At 42.2% G+C, this 27,155-nt stretch overlaps 4 protein-coding genes across 5 annotated transcripts; 3 read left to right on the forward strand and 1 right to left on the reverse strand.

The window, feature by feature from the left end:
- Positions 1-4,826: 4,826 nt before the first annotated feature.
- Positions 4,827-9,364, forward strand: fmoda (fibromodulin a). Its single transcript, XM_068594578.1, has 6 exons — positions 4,827-4,923; positions 5,553-5,942; positions 7,205-7,327; positions 7,434-7,574; positions 7,649-7,916; positions 8,405-9,364. Exons 2-6 carry the CDS (start codon positions 5,583-5,585, stop codon positions 8,554-8,556), a joined length of 1,044 nt encoding a protein of 347 aa, XP_068450679.1. The 5' UTR covers positions 4,827-4,923; positions 5,553-5,582; the 3' UTR covers positions 8,557-9,364.
- A 2,976-nt stretch (positions 9,365-12,340) lies between these two features.
- Positions 12,341-18,370, forward strand: slc6a14 (solute carrier family 6 member 14). Its single transcript, XM_068594826.1, has 15 exons — positions 12,341-12,406; positions 13,336-13,480; positions 13,570-13,701; positions 14,624-14,785; positions 15,024-15,138; positions 15,240-15,372; positions 16,281-16,421; positions 16,505-16,640; positions 16,737-16,829; positions 16,921-17,046; positions 17,118-17,236; positions 17,346-17,445; positions 17,551-17,660; positions 17,951-18,118; positions 18,215-18,370. Exons 1-15 carry the CDS (start codon positions 12,341-12,343, stop codon positions 18,368-18,370), a joined length of 1,902 nt encoding a protein of 633 aa, XP_068450927.1.
- A 1,249-nt stretch (positions 18,371-19,619) lies between these two features.
- LOC137796730 (acidic mammalian chitinase-like) lies at positions 19,620-22,095 on the forward strand. 2 transcript variants are annotated; one of them, XM_068594829.1, is made up of 12 exons: positions 19,644-19,668; positions 19,814-19,843; positions 19,937-20,138; positions 20,248-20,304; positions 20,393-20,558; positions 20,668-20,792; positions 20,874-20,997; positions 21,082-21,264; positions 21,377-21,496; positions 21,578-21,716; positions 21,797-21,895; positions 21,941-22,095. In XM_068594829.1, the coding sequence occupies exons 1-12, from the start codon at positions 19,644-19,646 to the stop codon at positions 22,093-22,095; spliced, it is 1,425 nt and encodes a 474-aa protein (XP_068450930.1). The 2 variants fall into 2 exon arrangements, with proteins under 2 accessions (XP_068450931.1, XP_068450930.1); XM_068594830.1 differs by having other exon boundaries at positions 19,620-19,668; positions 21,797-22,095.
- A 2,375-nt stretch (positions 22,096-24,470) lies between these two features.
- LOC137796729 (acidic mammalian chitinase-like) lies at positions 24,471-26,878 on the reverse strand. The gene is made up of 11 exons (XM_068594827.1): positions 26,854-26,878; positions 26,679-26,708; positions 26,384-26,585; positions 26,218-26,274; positions 25,964-26,129; positions 25,729-25,853; positions 25,524-25,647; positions 25,257-25,439; positions 25,025-25,144; positions 24,805-24,943; positions 24,471-24,727 (listed from the first exon to the last, which is right to left on the reverse strand). The coding sequence occupies exons 1-11, from the start codon at positions 26,876-26,878 to the stop codon at positions 24,471-24,473; spliced, it is 1,428 nt and encodes a 475-aa protein (XP_068450928.1).
- Between the last annotated feature and the right edge of the window lie 277 nt (positions 26,879-27,155).

Below are 27,155 nucleotides of genomic sequence, written 5' to 3' on the forward strand. Positions count from 1 at the left end.
CCTAAAAAAAAATCACAAATACTATGATGGAGCATGTTTTTACCTGCGCTGCAGAGTGGTGCAAGCCTGGATTTGTTCTGCTGTGTGTCGGAAAAAAATGTAGAGGAAAAGGAAACACAATCATTGTGCCAACAGAAAAGACTGCTAGCATAAAATATGTTTCATTAACTTACAGAGAGCAACACAGAATATGAATATGACATATAAGAGCTGTTGTGGAGTCGTTCATGTCACATGATCCTCATCATTACGTTATATTACTTTTAGCTGACGCTTTCATCCAAAGCGACTTACAATGAGTTCATTCAACTGTGAGAACAAACTCAGAACAACAAGAATCAAGAAAGGAGATTTTCTTCAATGAAGTTCAATTACAAAGTGCTGTCAGAGACATTTAACTACTACGGTGCTACTTTCCTTATTCAAAAAGAAGATGTGTTTTTAGTTTGCGGCGAAAGATGGAGGGTTTGCCAAGTCCGATTGTCACCTTTTCAGAGCACTTTGGACCTGCAATAACACGTCATTTTGGCCGCTTTGTGGATGATGGAAAGCTGTGAAGACAACACTGACACATCCGTTACCTGTTAAGTTAACAAACACACAGAAAGAGTGAATCAAACTCAGATCTGACCCTGAAACCCTGGAGATGAAAAGAACTGCAAACGCTGTGATAATTATCCAAATATATTATATAGGTATATAATTGTATTACTTATTTACTTTGAGGACTTTTTTTTTTTTAGCATATTTATATATATATGTTATATATTTTATATTTTGTGCCTTATTTTATTGTAATTCTGTGTTAGGAGGAGCTCTTCATTTTCTAGAATAACTGTCTGGTATATGACAGTAAAAACATCTTGAATCTTGAATATAATCTTGTTATAATTGTTGCTATTTTTGTGTTTGTGTGATTTATTTTAATTTGTGTGAACAGATCTGGACTTGAAGTGAGATAATTTCATTATTTGTCGCCAACATTTTGTAGTTTTTGAGCCTGAAGTAGTTTCTACTTCCACCTCAGTTGTTCTTCCTCTTCTCATATAACGTCTGCTTCCTTCCTTTACCCTCAACAGTTCTTGTCATTGACACTAGAGGGCACTATTATATTATATTATATTATAATCAACAACAGGTTGGGTTAAATTAAGATAAAAGTCTTTGCAAATTCAAATTGTTCAATAAACTTTTGCAATTATTTCTTTTTTACAATAGTACATTGATAGCAATACGTTATATATTCTTCTGGGAGATTGGATGTATTAATGCAAAGAAAACACTAAAGAGGAAGAAAGAAGACTCAACTCTGTCAGCATTTAAAGTCATTTGGTTCACAAGTGGAGCTCTAAGTTTAACGTTCATAATGACAAAGTAAGTTTCACACTGACATGAGTTTAACTGCTGCCGTAGATTAGTTATATAAATCTCTCGGTCACCTCCAGTTAATTGTCAAGATCTCTTCTTCAATGTGTGTCACTTAGCAGATGTAACTCCAGAACTTATATTAGACCCACAACTAAAATAGTTACCAACATACATAAATAACAATCTGCCGCTTTCATCTGTATGAGGAAAAGATGGGAAGCTTGGCATGGTGTAATCACGAACATCTGTGCGTGATTTATGTGTGTGTGTGTGTGTGTGTGTGTGTGTGTGTGTGTGTGTGCATGGACATCTGCTTTCTATCACAGGGTTTATGCTGCCCCTGCGCCCCGAGGTGCCATGGTTCAAGTTACCTTCAGGAGACACTTTGTTCAGCGACTGCTAAAACTCGATCTTCATCATTTCTAGAATGAATTTGTTTAAATAATGTGAATTATATTATTATCAGGGCATCTTTTTTCATGAACATGTGCTATTTGTTTAAGGAAGCTGTTTGTGTAGCGTTGTGTGTTTGTCTGTGTGTGTGTGTGTGTGTGTGTGTGTGTGTGTGTGTGTGTGTGTGTGTGTGTGTGTGTGTGTGTGTGTGACTAAACGTGTATAAATCACGCTGCACAGACCAGTCCACCACTAAATTGTCGGGTTTATAGTTAGTTTGGGGTTAAGGTAAGTGTGAGCGTTGGTTGGCTATGGTTTTAGTCTCGGATATGAATGTGTGTGTCCTCTATCCTGTGACAAACACATTTTCTGTGTGTGTGTGTGTGTTTGATATACAGCGTGAGAGACATAAACTGACACACATTGCACGAGCTGGTGGTAATTATTCATATGCATCTTTAGTTTGAAGCGCGCATGCTGCGTTCAGTTGCGTCCAGAAACACAAACAAATATTTCCAACATTACATCGTTCCTCGAAGACAAACACTGCATTTTTATTTCAAATTGATCAATCCCATATGAATCTGTCCAAGATGAAAGGACATCTGACTGCCATACATATACACAACGAGACCCTTTAATCCATTTAAGCCAAAACAATGGCCTGAAAAAATAAGACAATAAACCTGCTTTCATTCTCGATATGAAGAAAAAGGCTGCGATGGGAAGATGTTGATGTAGTTTGAAGTATTTCATGTGTTTTTTTTCCTGCAGGTGAGCAACCTTCAGAATGAAATTCCTGTGACATTCCTCTGAAGAGTTCACCGCCCGAGTGGAAAGGGCTCGGTCCTCTGATCTTCTATGCATGACCCAGACAGGAGACGCTGGGGGATTTATACTGGGGTCTCGGTTGGTGTCGGGGGCGACGCCGAGTCCACCTGGACCTTTGAAGTCCTGGTCAATCCACCTCACTCTGAATGATTAGTAATGCACTTTCTGTTTCTCGCTCTTTTCGTTCTTTATAGTGTTTTAAAAAAGTAGAAATGTGTCTTTCTGTCACACACATTATACTTCATCTACATGTATCTCTCTATCTATTTATCTCTATCTATTTATCTATCTACCTTTCATGTGATGTTGCAAGAGGTATTAACCTCATAAAGATGCGTAACTATGTCTGGTATAGGTGAAAAATAAGGTTGTGTCAAATCACATTGAAAATAAAGGTCATTTTTTTCTTTTTTTTTTAATCTTCCATGTCTTTTGCCAGACGTCTAACCCAACGATCACCTTATATAACACGTTACCGAGCACACCAGCCTTACTGTCGTTATGACAAGCGCTGACAGGACGGCGTTTTGATCGAGCCCCGACATGATGCAGGCATCACAGGCTGGGAGGAGTGTTTCCACATTTTAAAGGGAAATATAGGTTTAACAACCCACGGTTCAGCTCAGCTAACTCTACTAACGTTGTCTTTAGAACAGGAACGACGGCAGAAAGAGCAGTCACCTCACGGTGAGCTGATTATGTCTCAACACAATGTGATGTAAAGTAGGGAGCTAGCTTTGCCTCAACTAAGTCTCCTACCAGTGGACCAGACCATCACCAAACTGTTTCGATTCATAGTGACCTCCATTTATTGGGCAGTGGGTCCATCTCTCAACAAACACCAGGGCATGTTGCAACACATTCATGATGGCAAGAAGCTTGGCTAAAAGCTCATGGTAAGTCAACACCAAGCAACTGAATGAACACAAAACATGTCTGTACCCTAATGTCAGTGGATCATTTGAGGTGATTGCAGCCGTCTGTATTCTTTCGCCGAGCGAGGAGGAGGTCTGCAGCCTTCCCTCAGCCTTCCAGGAGCACACGGTCTATCCGTGCCGCCATCTGTTTGATGAATTGTACTGCACTCAGGGGGGTGTAGCTCAGGGGGATGAGCGGTCGTCCCGCTACCACAAGGTAGCCGGCTAAATCCCCAGATCCCCTGCATAGTTCAACGGTCAAATCGTCCATGAGCGAGACACAGAGTTGTAGGATCAGTTGCACCACTAATTGGTATCGATCTTTAAATGTAACTCTAAGAAAGAAAGAGACAGATGAAGGTCAGAGGCGTAGGGCTGCAGCTCTTCTTTGTGCTTTAGTGAACTCAACGTTTGATCACAGGCCTTTGCTTGTTAATTGCACTATGAAACCTGCAGGAGATGCATCGGTGGTGAACTTATAATTACAGATGTGGATCTCAATCCCATGTGTTGAGAACTGACATCATTTTTATTTTCCAAGCAGACGGACCATTCTCCTGTGCAAACATGTTGATCTTTCTATGAAACACAATCCCACGACACTTCCCCTGTCTCACGTTGTAAAAAAGGTGTTGCGCAATAGCAAGACAGAGAGAGAGAAAAAGGGGTAACCCTTTTTCAGATGACGGCATCAGAGAAAAGATGCAAAGGCAGGAAGATGCCTGCACAAGACCATACAGACTCTCACACATGTTTTCATTTAACCCTTTACAAGATGAACTGTTGTTGGAGAGGAATGGAGAGAGTTAGATCCCCTGATACACAACTTTGTCTCTATCATAGAGGCGTTTCTGAAGTAGGATGAAGAGAGTTTGTATATATTATGTTCTTCCCATCGTGTGTGAAAGCTCATTTTCCTGCCATAGTATTACTGTGATTTTAGCCGTTTTGTATAGTGAAGTATTACGACCCTTTGCAGACTCCTTTCACACTGTCAACGCATGATGCACAGTCGGTTCATCACACTGGTGAAACCAAAATTACACATGCACACACACTCAGGTGCGGTAACAACACTAGACGGGGTTTCAAAGGTGCAAATGTTGAATGTTACACCATAAAGACGACGTTGGGGTTCATGCTGAAAGCGACAAAATGTGCTCAGATTTCTGGAAAAAAAAAAGAGGTGCTAGCGTGGGGGTGTGTGGGGATGTGCTGGGCCGTGGCTGAGCAAACAAAATGGGGTGCAGGCGGGTGGAAAGAACCAGTAAAGGAACAGAAAGAGGGGAGGGGGGGCAGAACATCCCGGAGAGCCGAGAGGGGAGGAACATTTGTTTTACAAAGTGTTTGTCAGAGTCCCCTTCAGTCCTGAGCACACTGAGAGAGAGAGAGAGGGGACAAGGAGGGCGATCAGGTAGGTGTGTGTGTGTGTGTGTGTGTGTGTGTGTGTGTGTGTGTATGCCGACATGCATGCGTGTGAACATGTGTGTGTCTGTCTGGCTCTGTGGTGTTGATCTAAACCTCATAGGAGATTAATAAACATGTGATGATAGTCATATTTCAGCTTGAGTTGCTTTTCATCTGTAAATCAGAGGGTGATTATTGGATATTCAGCAACAATTTTGGGGCAGCGGTGAAACCCATGAACAAAGCTGGCATTCATGGCTAGTTTTTTTTTCTTTTTTTAATGCTTCCTCTCTGGATTCCCTGTGGATTAAGACCCCTAAGAATGTACCTCTCTGCAGCTTAAAACAAGCCAGCAAGCTGCGCGGTACCTCGAGCTGGTTATCTGGCATCTTTTTCTTTCATGTTATGATTTTTAAAAAAAAGTGAATTTGTGTGACTTTATAAGGGCTGAATGAACATGTGATTCATCTAGTTATGCAAACCCAGTAGCAGCCCACATTTTATAAGAAAGAAATGTTCCCTAAGAGGACACAAAGAGTCTGCTCAGTTTACTCTGAGCTGCATTTGTTTCAAAATGAGAATTCATTAATTTATATTTCCTGCTGCTTTGCCTCCTGGTCTCTTTGTCTCTGTTAGATTACGGTGAACATTTGTGCGACTGTGACCATGCGTGTGGTGGTTGTCTTCCTCCTGTCCGCCCTGCTGCCGCTCTGCAGCTGCCACCAGCGTGACCCGCTGGCCTGGCTGTACGGCCCGAGCAGCCTGAGGTTCGGCTCCCTGCAGGCCGACACCACCGGAGGGGAATGTCCAGAGGAGTGCGACTGCCCCCCCTCCTTCCCGGTCGCAATGTACTGCGATGGGCGGGGCCTGACGGCCATGCCCGCCATCCCCTCCCGCATGAAATACTTATACCTCCAGAACAACGCCATCACAGCTGTGCCGGACTCAGCTCTTGTAAACGCAACCAATCTGGTGTGGCTCATGATGCACTACAACCAACTGACATCTGACGCTGTTGGCACGAAGGTAAACTACATCTGGTGTCAGTCAGGTCCAGCCACACATGTGGGCTCAGAGCATGAAACAGTCTGAATGGTGGTCAGATGGCTGGCAGGTGGCTAATTAAGTTCAATGTTACAAAGAATAAAGGTCTGGATTGTATTGCTACACGTGTGCTGTAACACAAGGACGGGATTTGAGTTTAAAGTCCATGTTTTTTATTTGTCTACATACGTGTTAAGTGATCACAATGCTTGAACAAAAAAGAAAGAATTCAAACACGAGACACCAAACAGGAGACATTTTGTGTTAAATCCGTGACACTTTTAGTTGTGGTCCTGCTGGAGGCGGGCTATGTGTTTCCATACAGCCAATAACATGTTTGCATTAAGCGGATGGGTCACTGGCGCTGTCCAAAATCTATTATTATTACTTTACAGTGCACTACATTTACTGTACGCCATTTTATTTGAGTGTCACGAGTGGTAACCATTTTGGTACCTTTAAAGAACAGAAAGCAAACAGCAAAAAACTAAATAAATACTGCATTAATGACATTTTAAATATTGCTGTTACAGTCAGAACTCAAACATGACAACGCTGCACGTGCATCTGTTTGAGAGACAACGGGGAAGCTCATTTTATTTACTGTGGACAAAGCTGTCAACATTTCAAACAAATGATCTGATTAAACAGACAAAGAACCAGTTCAACCTCAACAAAACACGACAAAAAGAAAATGTCCGAAGTCTCGGGAAGACGAAGTATCACAGAATCTATGAGCCGGATGGGAAATGCTGCTGCAAAGAGTGTAAGACACCTGGATAAAAGAGCACATCCCACAGGACCACAGGGCTGGAGGAGCTCGAGGCAACAAGTATCACATGATGAGGCTGCGGAGCTGGCTGATGGACACTGACATTCGCAAAAGTATTAGTACTAAATATCCATTTAAGGTGTCTTAAAGCTATATTTTCTGTTTCAGCAACAAAAAGCTGATACCTGGTTCCAGCCTGCCAACCTCTCACGCCCTGAGTGCCCTCAAATGTCCACAATAGAACAAAAAAAGTCGTTTCCATTGCATGTGAACGACTTCTTGCAGCAGCTGGCAGGCTGAGCAATCAAACCCTGATATGGATTTCCACAAAAAAAAACATTTTAATATCAAAAGAAACATTAACAATGACTTCAAAACAACACTCTGGCACTGTTCTTGACTGCAGAAACGAAGAGTTGAATGTGATTTTAATTGGATGCTAGTGTTGTTCATTCTCTAAATCATTTTGCAGGCATTTCAACACTCGAGCGGACTGAAGCGTTTGTACCTGCAACACAACAATCTGACTTCCTTCCCTCCGAACCTCCCTCGCACCCTGCAAGACCTGAGAATCGACCACAACAAGATTGAAAAGGTAACGTCGCATAGTTTTGATATGCATTCATCCCTGTTCTCTTGTAATATTTCGACCACACGTCACAGACATCACACTTGAGAATTGTTTCTCATGTTGCCGATAGGTAACACCTGCAGACCTGGAGGGAATGGACAACCTCACTATTCTGTATCTCCACGATAACGCCGTCACCGACATGGGCACGTCACTGAAGGCCCTCAAATCCCTCACGCTGCTGGAGATCAGCGGCAACAAGTTGACGAAGGTACACTGTATGTTTGCGAATGTCTCATGAAGTGGATCTGCGATCTCGATATTTAAACTTTAAACTGATCCCAGGTCCCAGAGGAACTCCCCGAACACCTGCACCAGCTCTACCTGGAGTTCAACGCCATCGATTCTCTCCCGGAGGGTTTCATGGGCCGCTTCACTCAGCTGCAGTACGTCAGGATGGCTCACAATCAGCTGACAGACAAGGGCATCCCCGCCAACACCTTCAATGTGACTGGGCTGGTGGAGCTGGACCTGAGCTTCAATAAACTGGAGCGGATCCCTCCAGTGAGCACCACACTGCAGCATCTCTACCTGCAAGCCAACCAGATCAAAGGTAAAGTGCTTTTTTAAAGCATTTGTGTCGCCTGTACACACGTCTTTAAAACAGTAAATAATTAAGAAGCGATGCATTAAAGGTCCTGAAAACATTTATCAATCAGCTTCTCTGTATGAACCATTGAGTTCTGCATTAAACTGGTTTGTTATGTGCTCCTCACACTGGTTTGTGGACGGGGCGCTGTTGAAAAATGCTTCTGTGCACCAATAAGGATTCAGCAACAGCTTTAAATATAATTGTTGTGGAGTTTTTTACTGATGTTTCCACTCCACTGTCAATCATTTCTGATTGAACCACACACACCAAAAACTTTAAATACAATTGTTTGTCTTTTTAGTTATGCATATATCTGATATAATTAAGGTATTTGTAGCTGCAGTTTAATTTAATACTGATGATTGTGTGTATGCTGAGTTGTGGGTTGTTTGGAGTACTTTGTGAAGACATAAATACATTCTTTCCCACATCCCCATCTGCCCCATTAGAGTTCACTCTGGGTAGTTTCTGCAGCGTTATGGATGTGACCAACTTCTCCAAGCTCCAGACGCTGCGACTGGATGGAAATGAGATCAGTCTCCAGGACATCCCGACAGAGTCAAACCTCTGCTTGCGCCTGACGGCCAGCATTGAGATCTAAACTGTGCTTATGAAACCTGGCACCCTGCTCACAAAAGCAGCTAAAATATATATATATATATATATACAGCCAATATCAACAGCGAGTGGCAGCATTACTACAAGATTCATTATTTACATTACAGTGAATGCAAAGGTTGTCATATGTGGTTGTTTACATGCAATTAGAGAAGTTGTATTGCAGATATTTCACATTTCACAGGGCATTTTCTTTTGAAAAAACACATTAAACCGGACGAATGTCCACATCTTGTTTTTCTTGATTGAAGCAACGACAAGGAACTTTTACTTTGTGCTGATTTTGCCGGTTCTTGTAGACTTAAGTTCATAAGCGCTTAAGTCCATTTAGAAAAACATCTAATGTTACCGCAACAGAATCCGTCTCTTTAGCGTCGACGACGCGCAATATCGGTGCAAAATCCGAGATTGGGGAGCATTTCGACTGCCTCTTAACGGCTCTCACCACGCTAACGGCCAGCCGGCGGTTCACAGCTAACAGCGCTAACGGCGCTAACAGTGCAAACTATGGCAAAAAGTGCTCACACAGCTGAAAGTGTTCACTTGAGGAGGAACCAGAAAGTCGGTGCTACACTTCTACGACGATGCTCATCGGTCAGGACGACATCATCAGCTGTCGCCGTCGTGTGAGAGCCGCGTCGAGCAGCTAGCACTACAGTCGCACACTGCAGGGATGGCTAAGTCAACAAAGCAAGCGGCGACTCGGATAACAACAAAAACAAAATCTCTGGTAGACATTACTTCAGTATATCTTTAGCTTCTCTAAGAATAACTCTAATAACTAACTAATAAAGGTAATACAGTGCATAAGACTAATACAATAGCTGTAAAAGCCACATATGTTTCTTTTTTGCGTATCGAAAATCACCTGACCCTGATCCTCCGTATATGTCGCTGTGAGGATCTACGATCTTTTTAATCTCTCTTCCTACAAAGCATGCCTTCCACTGTTTTGTCTGATAATGTGAATGTATGTATCACGTGCGATGTGAATTCTTTCATTTCAAATCCTGGACGCACGATGATGTCTCCATCACTTCGTTGACAACCATTTCCCACCGTGATACTTTATTGCAGTCGGTTGCGTTGTTTTTTTTGTTGCCGAGTGTTTGTTTTCTGTGGAGGATCCTCTTGTTTCACAGAGAAATCCACTTTCCTTACAACACAGATTGATATCTCTGTACCATGTGAAAAATATACCCATTCTGTAGTTAATCACACATAAGTACGATGAACATTGGGTGAATTAATTAGGATTATTGAGTTACTGTATGATTTACATAGATGGTAATTATGCTGACAGATGTTTTAGGTTCACACGCCTATTGCAGAATAAATAAAAGCTGTGATGAAAAAAAAAACACTGTACTTTTTGTCTTAGTACATCCGGTATTTGTAGTGCACTGTATTTTACTGTCTTTGTGTGCATGTGTGGGTTTGATTCAGTGATTTAATAGACGACGGGTTGATTCAAGAAGAAGAAACAGAGGAGCACCATCACGTAGTTTATTCAGAACAGACTCAGCTTTTGTTCAAGCTGAACCCATGCAGCTATGTTGAATTAAGGCTTATCTAGAAACTGTTGAATACACACAGGCACTCGTTAAAGGTTATGTGAAGGATATGAGGGATGTTAACGTAACCAGTGAATACATTTAATAATGTTCAAAGACTTCAGGTCTTCTGCTCACTGTATATGGTGACGTCCATTTCCAGAATGTCAGGACACAAAGCCAGTGCACCTGAAAAGTATAGACTATTTATTCATGTAGCATTGTTGCTGATAGCACATTGAATACATATTAATAAATGAAAATCAAGATATGCAACTATATAATGATTCAGTTATGATTTATAAACCCATAAATGACTATAAAGAGTGATGATACTAAGCTCACGTCATAAGCCAGCATTAGTTTAACAAACAGACTTTAAAAATAGAAAACTTTTGAATCGATTACATCCTAATGTCAGTTCTTCTAAAGATGTACAGGGACCGATTATTTCATATTCACTTAAATCAAATGTTCAAGTTCTTTATGAATTAAATATGTATTGGACTATCTATATAACTAAACTACTTAACAGAAAATAAAGGAATAAACAAAATTAAAGGAATAAATGAAGTATAAAGAATAGGATGAAGAGTACAATGAATAACCAAAAATAACAGGTAAGGCTTGTTGTGTGTGAGCAGTTAGAATCAGTGACTCATATAATTGATCACTCGCAGGTCAGGGGTCAGGGTTCGGTCAGGAGGTGAAGCTGCAGTGAAGGCTCTGCCTCTGTGGACATCTGATATCTTCAGAACCAGGTCGTCTTCTTCGCTGCTTGACCTGGTCTTCCTCGTCTCCACCTCTTTCTGCAAGACGCAGCGGTATTGTATCACCCCGCTTTGTGTCAATATGACACCTTCGCCAGTTTAAAATATCTTTCACCTTTAAGTATGTTCTCTTGGAGTCTCTTGCTCTCAATAATTGCTGTGATAGATTGTCAGCATGAAAATAATAATAATGCATTTGATATAGAGAGCGCTTTTTATACTCAAAGACACTTTACATTCTAAAATCATTTTAAAACTATGTTCAAAGAGCTGGCTGGAGCTGGTTGATGGTCTGGGAACAGTTAGTTATACATAACGATGCCCAACTTTTATGAACTGAGATGTTTGAAATTTGGAGATTTCGTCAACTTTGAGCACGCACAATTAATCGATGCAGACACACAATATGTGTGGTGAGTCAGTAAAGTAAGATTGAATGACTACAGAACAAATGTAAACAAACAAAGTTAGGGTTCAGGGACAGCGAGAGGACACAGGATGTGTATGATGCTTCCCTCCATGATTATGTTCTGTAATCTGTGGCCATATGCCAGCAGATATCCTCACTCAAACTCACGTAGATTACAGCTTTTCAGTGGTTAGAGGGCGGCCACACGTCACTGACCAAAAAATGTCTCAGACACCCAAAGAGCATCAAGCAGAGTTTAAACACACTGCACAGTTGTGGGATGTGTGTGCGTTTGTGTGTGTGTGTGTGTGTGTTTATCTATGACTATTACCATAAGTGTAATAGGTGTGGTAATCCGTTGATTAATGGGTAAAGCAGGACTTTTTCAGTCATACGGTCTGACATGGTCGTGGTCATCGTCAGGTGGTGATTACGAGCGACACCAATGTGCGTATGCTCACAGTACCGTGGTCATGTGACGATGTCACCGACCAAAATTAGACCCATCCATCATCAAGTGGCTTTAGGGAGTAGTTAAGATGTGGTTACGAGTGGAGTCGCTCACCTGAGTCAGACACACACACACACACACACACACATGAGCTCCACTGTTTTGTCTATTTATCAATACTGAGGATATAATGTTGTTATCACTGAGCAGTCACATTCAGATAGGTCTATTTTTGCAGGATGATACAATAGGAAATATATTTATATCTATATATATGATATGTCATAGGAACTATCAGGGTCAGACATGATGCAGAGAGCAACACTCATCAGATTGAGTGGGGGTAGTTTAGTTGTTTTAATGTTTGATGTCACCAGGAGGAGAACTTAATGCATGAAATAGAGATTCTAGTTTATAAACACTAATTGCACAGACACAAGCAGCTCAGCAGTGATGTGGGGAGGAGTGTGAAGGTCAGGTGATCGGTTAGAAAACATGACTCCATTGTCTGTCAGGGCGGCTTTAAACCAGAGCGTCCTGAGGGATTTGAATGTCTTATACAGACAACAAGCAGGTGAAAAGACATGAGGAAATTCAGCTGGAACAGTTTCAAGGATTTAATTTTCAGAAATCCTGCTGTCCTCGACCAGGTAGGACTGTTTGAAGTTTCACTAAATAAGTTACAATAGATACATCGAAGAAGACGGATTCATAGGAAAATTGACAAAGATATGAATGTGAATCCTATCACGTCTAGATATATAAAACATATTGTTCATTTAAATTTAGTCTTCAATTTATGTCATGTTTTCTGTTTTAGTTTAGAAAATGCCTTGTGGTGGGTCACATTTTGACTGAACTGAAGGTTTTGGTGCTAAAACCAACACAATCCAATCCTAACATGACAGAGAAGGGACATTTTTACATTTCACATTGAAAAAAAGATTATATTTTGGACACTGAGAAACTCTTTATATCATTTGTATTTTCATCAATATATATATATATATATATATATATATATATATATATATATATATATATATATATATATATATATATATACATATATATATATATAAATATATATATATATGGATGTGGAACCAATTATATATATATATATATATATATATATATATATATATATATATATATATATATATATATATATATATATATATTGATTATATTGATCTGTTTTTTTTATTTTTTGTTGTTGTTATATATTTTTTTTTTTTTCTACAAATTTGGCAAGGGAACATTTTTCACATGAGCAACAGCACTAAATTTGGTGCTGTAATTATATATATATATTTATATATATATATATATATATATATATATATATATATATATATATATTTATATATATATATATATATATATATATATATATATATATATATATATATATATACATATATATATATATAGTCAAATATGGTCATATAGCATTGCAGACATCATCACAGAATCTACTTTTCTCACTGCGAGTGTTTCTCTTCAGCTTTCCCTGGTAAAAGCCGTCGTACAACTTGTACCACTTCAGTAAGTTATTTAACTTCTCAATGAGCAGGATCCACATGTTGATGATGGCGACGAGAATACTGAGCGCGGGAACTGGGCCAGCAAGAAGGAGTACATCCTCTCTACCATCGGCTACGCCGTTGGACTGGGAAATATCTGGAGATTTCCATATTTGGCCTACAAGAATGGAGGCAGTAAGTATTTGTTGTCTAATGCATTAGTGTTGAGAATCCTGTTTTGCAGCGTTACTGTTGATATTGATTCAACCCGTCACTTTGAGCAGGTGCCTTTCTCATCCCATACTTTGTGATGCTGGTGGTGGCTGGAATTCCTCTTTTCTTCCTGGAAAGTGCGTTCGGACAGTTTTGCAGCCAAGGTCCAATTAACATCTGGAGATCAGTGCCGATACTGCAAGGTGAGCTCTGAGAGAAGATCAGCCGGGTACATCTGAGAACAAAGACGTCAAACATGAGGGATTTAACGAGGCTGTTTGGTTAATGATTGACTGTGGAACCAAAAATGTGTCTTTTTTTTATGACTCTTGACTTCAGAGGAGCTTTTGGTTGTTTGCTTTTAAGGCTTTCACCCTTTAAGGCCAACACACAATCACACAAATTCAAGGTAAAATAAAATGACAGCTTTAGCTGTAATTCATCTAGTGTCGTCTTGCTGTAATTGTAGAGCAAGAAAATGTGCTATAGAGCTACATAAAGTATGCAATAGTGATGACAGTAACATTACAAATAGACCATGAACTAAAGCAATACAACACCATAGTGACTCCTTGAGGTTGACTTTGTTGAATGTCTGTACAGGATTCATCTTCAAAATTGAAAAGACATTTGAAGTTTGGCAACAGTTAAGAAAAACTGTGACATTCTGAAATACATATACAAATTAAAAAATACACTTATACATCTCCACATGCCAGTGTCAGATGGTGGTAGAAATGGAGTTTAATATTTAGGCTACAAAATAGACTGCATTTAATGCAGACTCTTACACAAGCTGAATAACAACAACCCCTCATCGGTCCGACCAGACGCTGCAGTCTGGACACACAACTCATCATCAATTATATTAATATTCAACTGCCTTTGTGGAGCTTCACAGGGTTTCTTCTCTGATCCTGCTGATTTATCTCCTCTCGTCTGTTCAGTTCAGTTTTTCAAGACTCTTCATGTGACTTTTGTTTTTACTCTGGAATCGATGCAACTTGAAAGGACAACACTTGTGTTCGTACTTAAGACATTTTTGGAAACAACTGAGTTGCAGCAACGAGAGTCAATGCAATGTGTTACTTCTGCTATTTATAAAACATATTTCTTCTTCTCTAGGTGTTGGCGTTGCCATGGTCATGGTCACGGCAATAGTCTCAATTTATTATAACGTCATCATCGCTTACAGCCTGTACTACATGTTCGCCTCCTTCCAGTCTCCTCTGCCGTGGTTTAGCTGCCTCAGTCAGGCCGACAATAACTGCAGCAACACTCCTATAGGTGATTGTTCCTCTTCAAATTCTTGAATGTATTGTGTGAATCATATCGGTTGTTTGAATCCGATGTGTCATCATCTTGAGGTGGCGGTAACATGAAAAGAAAGATAACAAAATGACATAATCTGGTATTAATGAACTAATTGCTGAAAACAAACTGCCGCTCTAATGCATTTTTTTTAATCAGCATGCCAGGGCTCTGCACTAATGCTCACTACATATGCCTTTATTTTTATTTCCAGTGTACTGCAATGTAAGTGGTGATTTAGTGGCCAACTGGACTCAGGAAAACAGCACTTGTCCTTCATCCAACATGGTCACAGTTCCAGTGCAGAGCCCGAGTGAGCAGTACTGGGAGTAAGAATCACACACACACACTCGTCGTCGTGCAACCAAGCACAAGTACACACACTTGTCACACTGCTGTGGCTGTAAAGTCAGACGTCTCTCCTCCTCAGTCACGTGGCTCTGCAGAGGTCCAGTGGTCTGGATGAAACAGGACCAGTAGTTTGGCACTTGGCCCTGTGTCTGCTGCTGAGCTCCTTGATTGTTGCTGCCGCGCTCATCAGAGGCATCAAGTCATCGGGCAAAGTAAGACAACATCCATAGCAAGTCCTTGTCCGCAGTTCAAGGCTCAATGCATATAGTCGATCGCTGCAAAACTCAAACAGACAATTACATTTTATACATTTATCATTAGGATGTATTGCAATACAAAGCACGCCTTTCACTCAGCTACATGACAACAGCGAAAAGTGTCGGCCTCCATGAAGTACACTGTTTTATCTACTATTTGAGTATCCTATGAAAGACCAATAAACACATATAATACATTTAAACATTGATACCACTTTCATTTCTGTAAGGTACATGAGTCAACCACCCGGCTAGCAGCTCTGTGAGACTGTACAGACGAAGCAGAGCTTTGAGCTAAATGCTAACATGTTCACAATGCTAACCTGCAGATGTTTGAAGTAATAATGTTGCTTTGTTTACAGTTCTAGTTTAGTGTGTTAGCATGCTAACAGTTCCCAATCACACTGAATGCAAAGTACAGCTGAGGCTGATGAGATTGGTGTTAGACAAACCGACCTGCTGGTAGCTTTAGGTAATGCTGTTCCCCGTTTAAGCTAGTTTTTATGCTAGGCTAAGCAGCTGCTGGTTGCAGGCATTTTCCATACAGATATGAGTTAATTTAATCCTCTCATCTTTACTTTCAGCAAGAAATGGATTAAGTGTATTGCCCAAAATGTCAATTTGTTCTGTAAAAATGTAGAGATTCACGTGAAGGCTTTAAAACAAACTAGTTTGAGATTACAAGTGTAAGTGAATGCTACGGATGCAGAGACCAAAAAGCACGAAGGCAAACTCCTTCACAATTTTAGGCCTTATACTTTTTACAATTCATGATGACATAAAACTCCCCGCAGTAATGCAAGAAAATATAAATGAATTATTTACTTTTTTGCAGTTTTAACTCTTAGCGTTTGTCCCACCAGGTTGTGTATTTCACAGCTACGTTTCCCTACGTGGTGATTCTGATCCTGCTCATCAGAGGTGCCACACTGGAGGGAGCCAGAGATGGAATTGAGTTCTACATCGGTTCCCAATCCAATTTTACAAAACTGACAGAGGCGCAGGTAGGGACCCAACTAAACATATGCATCTGCAACGCAGTACAGCAATCTTAGTATATTAATTTAAAGCATGACTGTGTTTTTAGGTGTGGAAAGACGCGGCAACTCAGACCTTCTACTCTCTCTCCATTGGCTGGGGTGGAGTCATGACTCTCGCTTCTTACAACAAATTCCACAACAATATGTTCAAGGACGCATTTGTTGTCACCCTTACTAATGCTGGTAGGATCACAGATACTGTCTCAGCATTATTTATAGAAAGTTTACACAATTTATATGTGTATCTTGTCTATTTTGCTAAGTTTACGTTTTTATTAGGTACCAGTGTGCTCGCAGGCTTTGCCATATTTTCAATCTTGGGTCACATGGCTCACATCTACAAAATGCCTGTTGGAGAAGTGGTGAAGGAAGGTCAGACACACACAATGTGAGCGTCAATTAATACAGCATGTGGAAGACTTTCGAGCAGCCTGTGATGTTATGTTTCATTATCTTTGTGCAGGATTTGGCCTGGCATTCATTGCATATCCAGATGCTTTGTCTAAGCTTCCTATTTCCCCTCTGTGGTCCATTTTGTTCTTCTTCATGCTTTTCACTGTTGGTCTGGACTCCCAGTTTGCAGGAATAGGTGAGCTATCCAGTCATCATTCACATTTAACATCGGGACCATGCTTTATACTGAAATCTCTTTGTCTTTAGAGGTGATCACCACCTGCCTGCTCGACGCCTACCCGAAAATATTCAAATCCAAACGAGCTTTATTGACTATTATGACGTCTTCCGTCCTTTACCTGCTGGGATTGCCATGCGTCACAAGGGTAAGTCTTCTTTAGTGTAACTCAATGTAACTGTTGTTTCACAAAGGCCTAGATAACTTACACTTACACGGCTTGTGCGTGTGTGTATGTGTGTGTGTTTGTGGCACAGGCAGGAATATACTGGGTGACTTTGATCGACCAGTTTGCTGCCGGCTGGGTGCTGCTGTGTTTGGCTCTCCTGGAGATCATTGGTGTCTGCTACATATATGGTGAGTATGATAACTGGAGATGTGTGCACATGAAGGTGACGGAGAGCCTTAAAATCCAGCTGTGTTCATTCAGGTCTATCTGTGTGTTCTTCTGTTGCATTACAGGAGGGAACCGTTTTATCAAAGACATTGAGATGATGATTGGAAAGAAGAGTTTCACCTTCTGGTTATGGTGGAGAGCATGTTGGTTCTTCATCAGTCCCTGCATCATAGTGGTGAGTACATCGTCACATACTGCAAAAAATGATCCAAAAATGTCTCCAATTCTCATGCATATTTTTGAGAAATGCCATCAAATGGAGAATTATCATTATACACCGGTGGATATAAAATTATATTATTACTGCAGCAGCCGCTAAACTTGTATTTCAAAATCTGAGTTACCGTTAAATTCAATTAATTTCCTCTTTTGTGTGAAAAAAAGGGCCCCTTATCTAAACTAGCTCCATAAATTCACATTAATCGTTAGTTCTGATGAATGAAATCTTCTCTCTTTGCTCTCCAGATAATCCTGATCTGGTCCCTGATGACATTCACGCCACCCTCCTATGGAGGAGTCCCGTTCCCAGACTGGGGTATTGCTCTGGGCTGGAGCATGGCTGCCTTCATGCTCCTCTGGGTCCCCGTCATTGCCGCGTACAAGCTGATAAGAGCCGAGGGAAGCGCCTGGAAGGTGTGTATGTGTGTCATGATAACTGACGGGGGGCATTTTAGTCTTTTTCTACATCTTTTTAAAGCACTGTATTTTACAATCCCTCACTTTTCGCAGCGTCTGAAGTCGTTGTGCTCTCCAGCTGAAGAGTGGCATCCCTATCTGGACGTCCATCGAGGAGAACGCTACTCACAAGATCGCTGCCGCCTGAGGATGAGCCAGAGAAGCAAACCAGAAGTAAATGTGAACGTAATCTCGAGCTCATGGCTCTGATGTGTGTTTTTATGTTTTCTTCTTTTCTTTTCAGTGTAATATGTGAACTCTTTGTATTGAAAGTTACACTAAGCAACTCAAGTACAAACCATCCACAATTCCCTGCTGGAGCAAGCAGCGTGCAACCAGCTTGTGTGAGGTCATGTGTTTACAGTGATTGAAGCAGAGCCATTTAGGACTCGACCACACAGACTAACAACTGAAAACAACAAGTGAAAGTTCCTAAGAACAATAAAAGCAATGCGTTTAGCCATAGTCCTTAAAGCCTTCAGTCCAGTGACCTCAAACGATGTTGGCTCAAGGATTCGTATCAGACGCTTACCCTGCAAAAAAAAAAACAGGCTTAGATGACATGCTACACCACATAGCTGTACTGTAAGTAAAGACGCACACATTGACAGAACTAACTTGTTGTGCAGTAAATTCACTGCAACGGGGAGGGAGAGTGCGACATCTTGCGGCTGATTGTTAGCAATAGCACATTTCCTTCACAGCGGCTTTGGAATCAGCCAATTGTTTTTATTTTACTAATGATCCATTAATTTGTATTCAACCCATTTCCTTTCATTCAAAATGTTAGTAGTGACTATTTATGTACAGTTTATTGTCAGTTAACTATGTTTTGTTGGCTCCTAAACTGTGATATTCAACAATAAAGAACTTCTTTCTCTATCTCTGATGTCAAGCTTGTTTTAAATGCCGTATTGATCCCATATTGCCGAATGAGTTTAAGCGGTTCAGGTGGATTCCTGACTCTTGCTTCATATAACAACTTCAACAACAACATGATCCTGGACACAATTGTTGTAACTCTCAATAACCTTGGTAGATAACCGAGATTTCATTGCAGTAGCTTTTAGAGTACACCTCTGGAGGTAGTGGTACACTCTAAAAGCTACAGTAATATGAGCCCTGAAGCTTAATCAAATACTATTTACCTGTTTACATATACTCAGAAGTTACAAACATATAGTTTAAACTTAAAACACTTAATTCAAACTGCTGTTGGAGTGTGCTGGACTTTTTGTCTATCAAAAATAACCTTGAAAATGTCTAATTTAATCGCATCATAAATCATTATCAGAAGGCACTTGAAGGTTATCAGTGGTTTCCACTCTGGTCTTGGCCAAACACATGTATGAGTTTGACTTTTAAGTTTTGGTGCGCAGGTAATAAAAAACACAATCAAACAAATCCAGATAATGCAGATATGTAGAGGAACCCAGGAGTATAAAAGAGTTCGCTGGTCTTCAGTTGGTTGTACAGAAGCAACATGGGCAAGCTACTCATCTGCGTCGGTAAGCTGAGCTTTTTGCTCATAGAAACATTTAAACTTTGCACATTTTAACTGAACTTCATCTTGTGCATAATGCAGATTGTTTCTCATTAATACTGAACCTGCCTCCTCTTTCCCTTCTCTAATTTTCCCTCCTCTCTCTGCAGGACTGGCTCTCCTGCTGCATGTGCAGCTCGGTAATGATATCCTTCATGCATTCAGTGTTGGTGTGACATGTGGAGACATAAGTTGATGTGTAGACCTAAGAACAATTGCTCCATATGTTGCAGGATCATCCTACATCCTCTCCTGTTATTTCACTAACTGGGGACAGTACCGTCCCGGAGCAGGCAAGTATTTCCCCACCAACGTTGACCCATGTCTCTGCGACCACCTCATCTATGCCTTCGCTGGAATGGACGGCAACATGATCAAGACCTACGAGTGGGACGATGAGAAACTCTACGGACAGTTCCAGGCCCTGAAGAACCAGTCAGTACACACACAGTCGTAGTGGGACTCCAGCACACATGAATACACACATGAATACATCTTTCATGCAGGTGTGACAGGTTAAAGTGGATGTTGTTGCTGCCTACAGGAACAGCAACCTGAAGACTCTGCTGGCCATCGGCGGATGGAACTTTGGTACTCAGAAGTAAGTCGTAATGACACGAGGATCAATACTCCCACCAAGAGGAACTCGTTAGAATAGAATAGCTCTCTGACTGTCTTCCTGTCTCCAGGTTCACAGCGATGGTTTCCTCTGCTGCCAACCGTCAGACCTTCATCAACAGCGTGATCAAGTTCCTGCGTCAGTATGAGTTTGATGGTCTGGATATCGACTGGGAGTACCCTGGCTCTCGTGGCTCCCCACCTCAGGATAAGGCGCGCTACACCGTCTTGGTCCAGGTCGGTCATATTGCTAATCAAATTCTGGCTAGAGACAAAGTCAGTTGTAGGTGGTAGTATCACTGTGGTCAAACATGGTGTCAAGGTTTCAACTTGGCATGTGTTGTAGGAGTTGTTGGCCGCCTTTGAGGCAGAGGGCAAGAAGACCAGCCGCCCCCGTCTGATGCTGACTGCTGCAGTCTCTGCTGGAAAGGGAACCATCGAGACTGGATACCAGATTGCCCAGATTGGAGCGTAAGTACATGAGCAGACACATTGTTGTGTAGAAAACCGCCCTGAGCTAACATTCAATCCTCATCATGTCTTGTTCACCAGTGTGCTTGACTACTTCCACGTCATGACCTACGACTTCCACGGTTCTTGGGAGCACAATGTCGGAGAGAACAGCCCTCTGTTCAAGGGCCCCGCTGACCAGGGCTCCATGATCTACTTCAACATGGTGAGTGAGGCCTCCGGCTGTAAATTAATAACAATTAAACAACGTAACAGATGCTCACGCTGGCTTGTACTCTCTCGCGTGTAGGACTATGCTATGAACTACTGGAAGAGCAACGGTGCCCCAGCTGAGAAACTGCTGGTTGGCTTCGCCACCTATGGCCACACCTTCCGCCTGGCAGGTGCCAACACTGCTGTGGGAGCTCCTGCTAGTGGACCCGGAGCTGCTGGACCTTTCACCCGTCAGGCCGGCTTCTGGGCCTACTATGAGGTTTGACCTTTTTCTGAATCTGTGTGTGCATGCCTTCATTATAAAACAGTATACCTTATTGTATACATATGCATTGTGTAGATCTCTAACTTCAAATCACCCCCTCCATCAGATCTGCACTTTCCTGAAGCAAGGAGCCACTCAGGCTTGGGACGCCACACAGGAGGTGCCATATGCCTACCACCAGGGAACCTGGGTCGGATACGACAATGTTAAGAGCTTCCAGGCTAAGGTATGAAGTTGTATACGTTATTATACTTCCTGTCACAAATATTTTCGTGTTAAGGTTATTTAACGCTGTTTCGCCCAACAGATCCAGTGGTTGAAGCAGAGCGGTTTCGGTGGAGCCATGGTGTGGAGTTTGGATCTGGACGACTTCAGTGGCACTTTCTGTGGCCAGGGAAAATACCCCCTGATCAACACCATCAAGAGCGGACTGGGAACTGGAGCTTGTACGGAGAACACACATATCCTCTGTTAAAAAATAATAATGTCGTTTCTGTCTTTTAAATGATTGAATCTGTCTCCCCAGCCTGCACTTCTCGTACTAACCCCCTGCCTCCAGTAACACCCACCAAACACGCTATGCCTAGCGGTGGCGGCAGCAGCAGCGGCGGCGGCAGCAGCAGTGGTGGCAGCAGCAGCGGCGGCAGCAGCAGCGGCGGCAGCAGCACAGGATCTGGCTTCTGCGCTGGCAAGGCTGATGGAATCTACCCAGATCCAACCAACAAGAACGACTTCTATGATTGCACCCAGGGAAGAACCTACAGCCAGCACTGCGCTACCGGCCTGGTGTTTGACGATAGCTGCAAGTGCTGCAACTGGGCTTAAACAATCCAGGGTTGAACTTCACAGTGTTTGTTCTTAAGTAGGGACCTTGGTCAACTATCATGTAACATGAGGTCATCAAACTAAGGCTTCTTCAAGAACAACTTTGTTACACCTGTCACTGTTCCAACTTAAATAAATATCACATTTAAAGAAACTTCCGATCTCTGATGGTCTTTCTTGTGTATTTCTCTCTACAATAAAATCCGTAACCCTCAAAACCTTTGAAGCAGAAAGTTATTTAACACAAAATAACTTTGATCATCAAACTTTTTTTTTTAAATTTCGTCTATTCTTACAGCTGAGCAGTAAGAAAACATAGTAGCAGGAAGACAAAGCCAACAACAGAGGATAACAGTGCAAATGCCCTTTAAAATACATGAACACACCACTAACTTTGCTATAATTTGTAAACATAAATACTGTCTCAATATATTGTACTTACTTTATTACTCTGTAGCACAATAGAAATGGGAAAACACTGGAAAAAGCACCATCTTTTAATATTCAAAAAAGCCTAGATTACATTTGAAAACATGTGCAATCAATTCATATTTACATTGTCAAGGATCACTTGATAACCCTTTTCTTTCACTTGATAACCCTTTTCTTTCTTCTTCAAGTACATTGGGGATTTTCATTGTCAGCATTATAATCACTCTCAGTCATGACATGCTGGACCTGTGGATCTATAACTATAACAACAACATGATCCTGGACACAATTGTTGTAACCCTGGATAACCCTGGTAGATAACCAAGTTTACATTTGAAGCACAAATCAAGCTTATCTAATTTTTTTTTAATCAATCACTACTGATAAAAATCATTAGAACTACCACAAAAGTTGGGTTACAGGCCGATACTACCTTCGATCTGTGTACCCGCTAGCTCCCCGCTGTAGCCAGCTAGCGCTGCTGCTAGTTCTCTGCTGGCTATCCACTAGCTTTCTGCTAGCTCCCCGACAACCACCGAAGATAGCGGGACCAGCCCCGGGTCGATGCCCGACACGGGCAGCGGGGACGTGGGCAGTAGCAGCAGCAGGAGCGGGGAGCTAGCAGCAGTGCTAGCTTGCTACAGCGGGGAGCTAGCAGAAGTGCTAGCTTGCTACAGCGGGGAGCTAGCAGAAGTGCTAGCTTGCTACAGCGGGGAGCTAGCAGAAGTGCTAGCTTGCTACAGCGGGGAGCTAGCAGAAGTGCTAGCTTGCTACAGCGGGGAGCTAGCAGAAGTGCTAGCTTGCTACAGCGGGGAGCTAGCAGAAGTGCTAGCTTGCTACAGGGGGGACGCCCACCGGAGATACAGGCGGCTTTTAACACAACTTTTACAGTAAGTAAAGAAATAGCAATATCGGGTAAAAAGGTTTAAGTCATTTAGTAAATATTAAAGCCACTATACATTTTTAATTATTCTAACGAAGATACTCCTGAGTGGTATCAAATAAGACACAGATGAACAGCCATCCAATGGGTCCATGAGTCCTCAGGCAGGGTCATCCACAGCTTCCATTTTCTGTAGATTCTGTATATATTCTGTGAAATTGTTACCTCTAAATTGATTAGTCTGTGTGACTATCTTTTATCTCAGTGTGATTGCAGGCTTTGCCATCTTTTAAATGTTGGGTTATATGGCTCAAATCTATGGAAAACCTGTTGGAGCAGCGGTGAAGGAAGGTTAGGCACCTGTAATATATAAAGAAAATGCTCAAAAGCTGCTACAGTATATGAGCTCCGATGTGATGTTTCTCCCCATATGCGCAGGATTTGGCTTGGCATTAATTTATCTAGAGGCTTTGGCTAAGCTTCCCATGTCCACTGTCTGGTCGATCCTCTTCTGTTTTTTTAATGTTTTTCCTGGCCTGGACTCTGTTTACACTCTTAGGTTAGATTGTCCTTTGGCTTCTCTGTCATACTTCACTAATCATTCATTTACAACCACCCAACCTATTCAAAAGCACCCATTTCAACACGCTGTAACTGTGTTCAAGGAAAAAAAATCCCTGTTTACCAAATCCATTATCGAAACGGCGTCACCGTCCTGAAATATTAGCTATTAAATAAAGTCATTTTTAGATTTTTGCTGAAATCCTGTCCTCATGAGGCTGGCCACCTCTGATAAAATCACTGATATCCTCAGTTGAAGAGATCATGAGATGTTTACCCCTGTAGTATAACGGTTTATTCGAAGACTGTGACAGAGGCGTTTTTAAAGTGTGACTTAGGCATTTCTTTTCTTTGGTGTGAATGGATGAAATACAAAAAAGGTTTTAGAATTTCACTGTGGAGAAACATCCACAAGACACAAAACCACCAGAGATCTGAAGTTGCTTTAAATGTGATATTTTATTTAGAACAAACACTGTGAAGTTCAACCCTGGATGGTTTAAGCCCAGTTGCAGCACTTGCAGCTATCGTCAAACACCAGGCCGGTAGCGCAGTGCTGGTTGTAGGTTCTTCCCTGGTTGCAATCATAGAAGTCGTTCTTGTTGGTTGGATCTGGGTAGATTCCATCAGCCTTGCCAGCGCAGAAGCCAGATCCTGTGCTGCTGCCGCCGCTGCTGCTGCCACCGCTGCTGCTGCCGCCACCGCTAGGCACAGCGGGTTTTACTGGAGGCAGGGGCTTAGTACTGGAAGTGCAGGCTGGGGAGACAGATTCAATCATTTAAAAGACAGAAACGACATTATTTTTTAACAGAGGATATGTGTGTTCTCCGTACAAGCTCCAGTTCCCAGTCCGCTCTTGATGGTGTTGATCAGGGGGTATCTTCCCTGGCCACAGAAAGTGCCACTGAAGTCGTCCAGATCCAAACTCCACACCATGGCTCCACCGAAACCGCTCTGCTTCAACCACTGGATCTGTTGAGCGAAACAGCGTTAAATAACCTTAACACGAAAATATTTGTGACAGGAAGTATGATAACGTATACAACTTCATACCTTAGCCTGGAAGCTCTTAACATTGTCGTATCCGACCCAGGTTCCCTGGTGGTAGGCATATGGCACCTCCTGTGTGGCGTCCCAAGCCTGAGTGGCTCCTTGCTTCAGGAAAGTGCAGATCTGATGGAGGGGGTGATTTGAAGTTAGAGATCTACACAATGCATATGTATACAATAAGGTATACTGTTTTATAATGAAGGCATGCACACACAGATTCAGAAAAAGGTCAAACCTCATAGTAGGCCCAGAAGCCGGCCTGACGGGTGAAAGGTCCAGCAGCTCCGGGTCCACTAGCAGGAGCTCCCACAGCAGTGTTGGCACCTGCCAGGCGGAAGGTGTGGCCGTAGGTGGCGAAGCCAACCAGCAGTTTCTCAGCTGGGGCACCGTTGCTCTTCCAGTAGTTCATAGCATAGTCCTACACGCGAGAGAGTACAAGCCAGCGTGAGCATCTGTTACGTTGTTTAATTGTTATTAATTTACAGCCGGAGGCCTCACTCACCATGTTGAAGTAGATCATGGAGCCCTGGTCAGCGGGGCCCTTGAACAGAGGGCTGTTCTCTCCGACATTGTGCTCCCAAGAACCGTGGAAGTCGTAGGTCATGACGTGGAAGTAGTCAAGCACACTGGTGAACAAGACATGATGAGGATTGAATGTTAGCTGAGGGCGGTTTTCTACACAACAATGTGTCTCATCATGTACTTACGCTCCAATCTGGGCAATCTGGTATCCAGTCTCGATGGTTCCCTTTCCAGCAGAGACTGCAGCAGTCAGCATCAGACGGGGGCGGCTGGTCTTCTTGCCCTCTGCCTCAAAGGCGGCCAACAACTCCTACAACACATGCCAAGTTGAAACCTTGATACCATGTTTGACCACAGTGATACTACCACCTACAACCTGACTTTGTCTCTAGCCAGAATTTGATTAGCAATATGACCGACCTGGACCAAGACGGTGTAGCGCGCCTTATCCTGAGGTGGGGAGCCACGAGAGCCAGGGTACTCCCAGTCGATATCCAGACCATCGAACTGGTACTGACGCAGGAACTTGATCACGCTGTTGATGAAGGTCTGACGGTTGGCAGCAGAGGAAACCATCGCTGTGAACCTGGAGACAGGAAGACAGTCAGAGAGCTATTCTATTCTAACGAGTTCCTCTTGGTGGGAGTATTGATGCTCGTGTCATTACGACTTACTTCTGAGTACCAAAGTTCCATCCGCCGATGGCCAGCAGAGTCTTCAGGTTGCTGTTCCTGTAAGCAGCAACAACACCCACTTTAACCTGTCACACTTGCATGAAAGATGTATTCATGTGTGTATTCATGTGTGCTGGAGTCCCACTACGACTGTGTGTGTACTGACTCGTTCTTCAGGGCCTGGAACTGTCCGTAGAGTTTCTCATCGTCCCACTCGTAGGTCTTGATCATGTTGCCGTCCATTCCAGCGAAGGCATAGATGAGGTGGTCGCAGAGACATGGGTCAACGTTGGTGGGGAAATACTTGCCTGCTCCGGGACGGTACTGTCCCCAGTTAGTGAAATAACAGGAGAGGATGTAGGACGATCCTGCAACATATGGAGCAATTGTTCTTAGGTCTACACATCAACTTATGTCTCCACATGTCACACCAACACTGAATGCATGAAGGACATCATTACCGAGCTGCACATGCAGCAGGAGAGCCAGTCCTGCAGAGAGAGGAGGGAAAATTAGAGAAGGGAAAGAGGAGGCAGGTTTAGTATTAATGAGAAACAATCTGCATTATGCACACGTTGAAGTTCAGTTAAAATGTGCAAAGTTTAAATGTTTCTATGAGCAAAAAGCTCAGCTTACCGACGCAGATGAGTAGCTTGCCCATGTTGCTTCTGTACAACAAACTGAAGACCAGCGAACTCTTTTATACTCCTGGGTTCCTCTGCATATCTACATTATCTGGATTTGTTTGATTGTGGTTTTGGAGTCAAACTCATTAATTTGTTTGGCCAAGACCAGACTGGAACCACTGATAACCTTCAAGTGCCTTCTGATTGACAATTTCAAGGTTATTGTTGATAGCCAAAAAGTGCAGTACAGTCCAGCAGCAGTTCAAATTGTAAAAAACAAAATGTTTTGAGTTTACACTTCGCTTCGTATTT

This window comes from Clinocottus analis, unplaced genomic scaffold, assembly GCF_023055335.1.
Source record: "Clinocottus analis isolate CAN_PGR_092001 unplaced genomic scaffold, fCliAna1.0.p SCAF_3, whole genome shotgun sequence".
NCBI lineage: Eukaryota > Metazoa > Chordata > Actinopteri > Perciformes > Cottidae > Clinocottus > Clinocottus analis.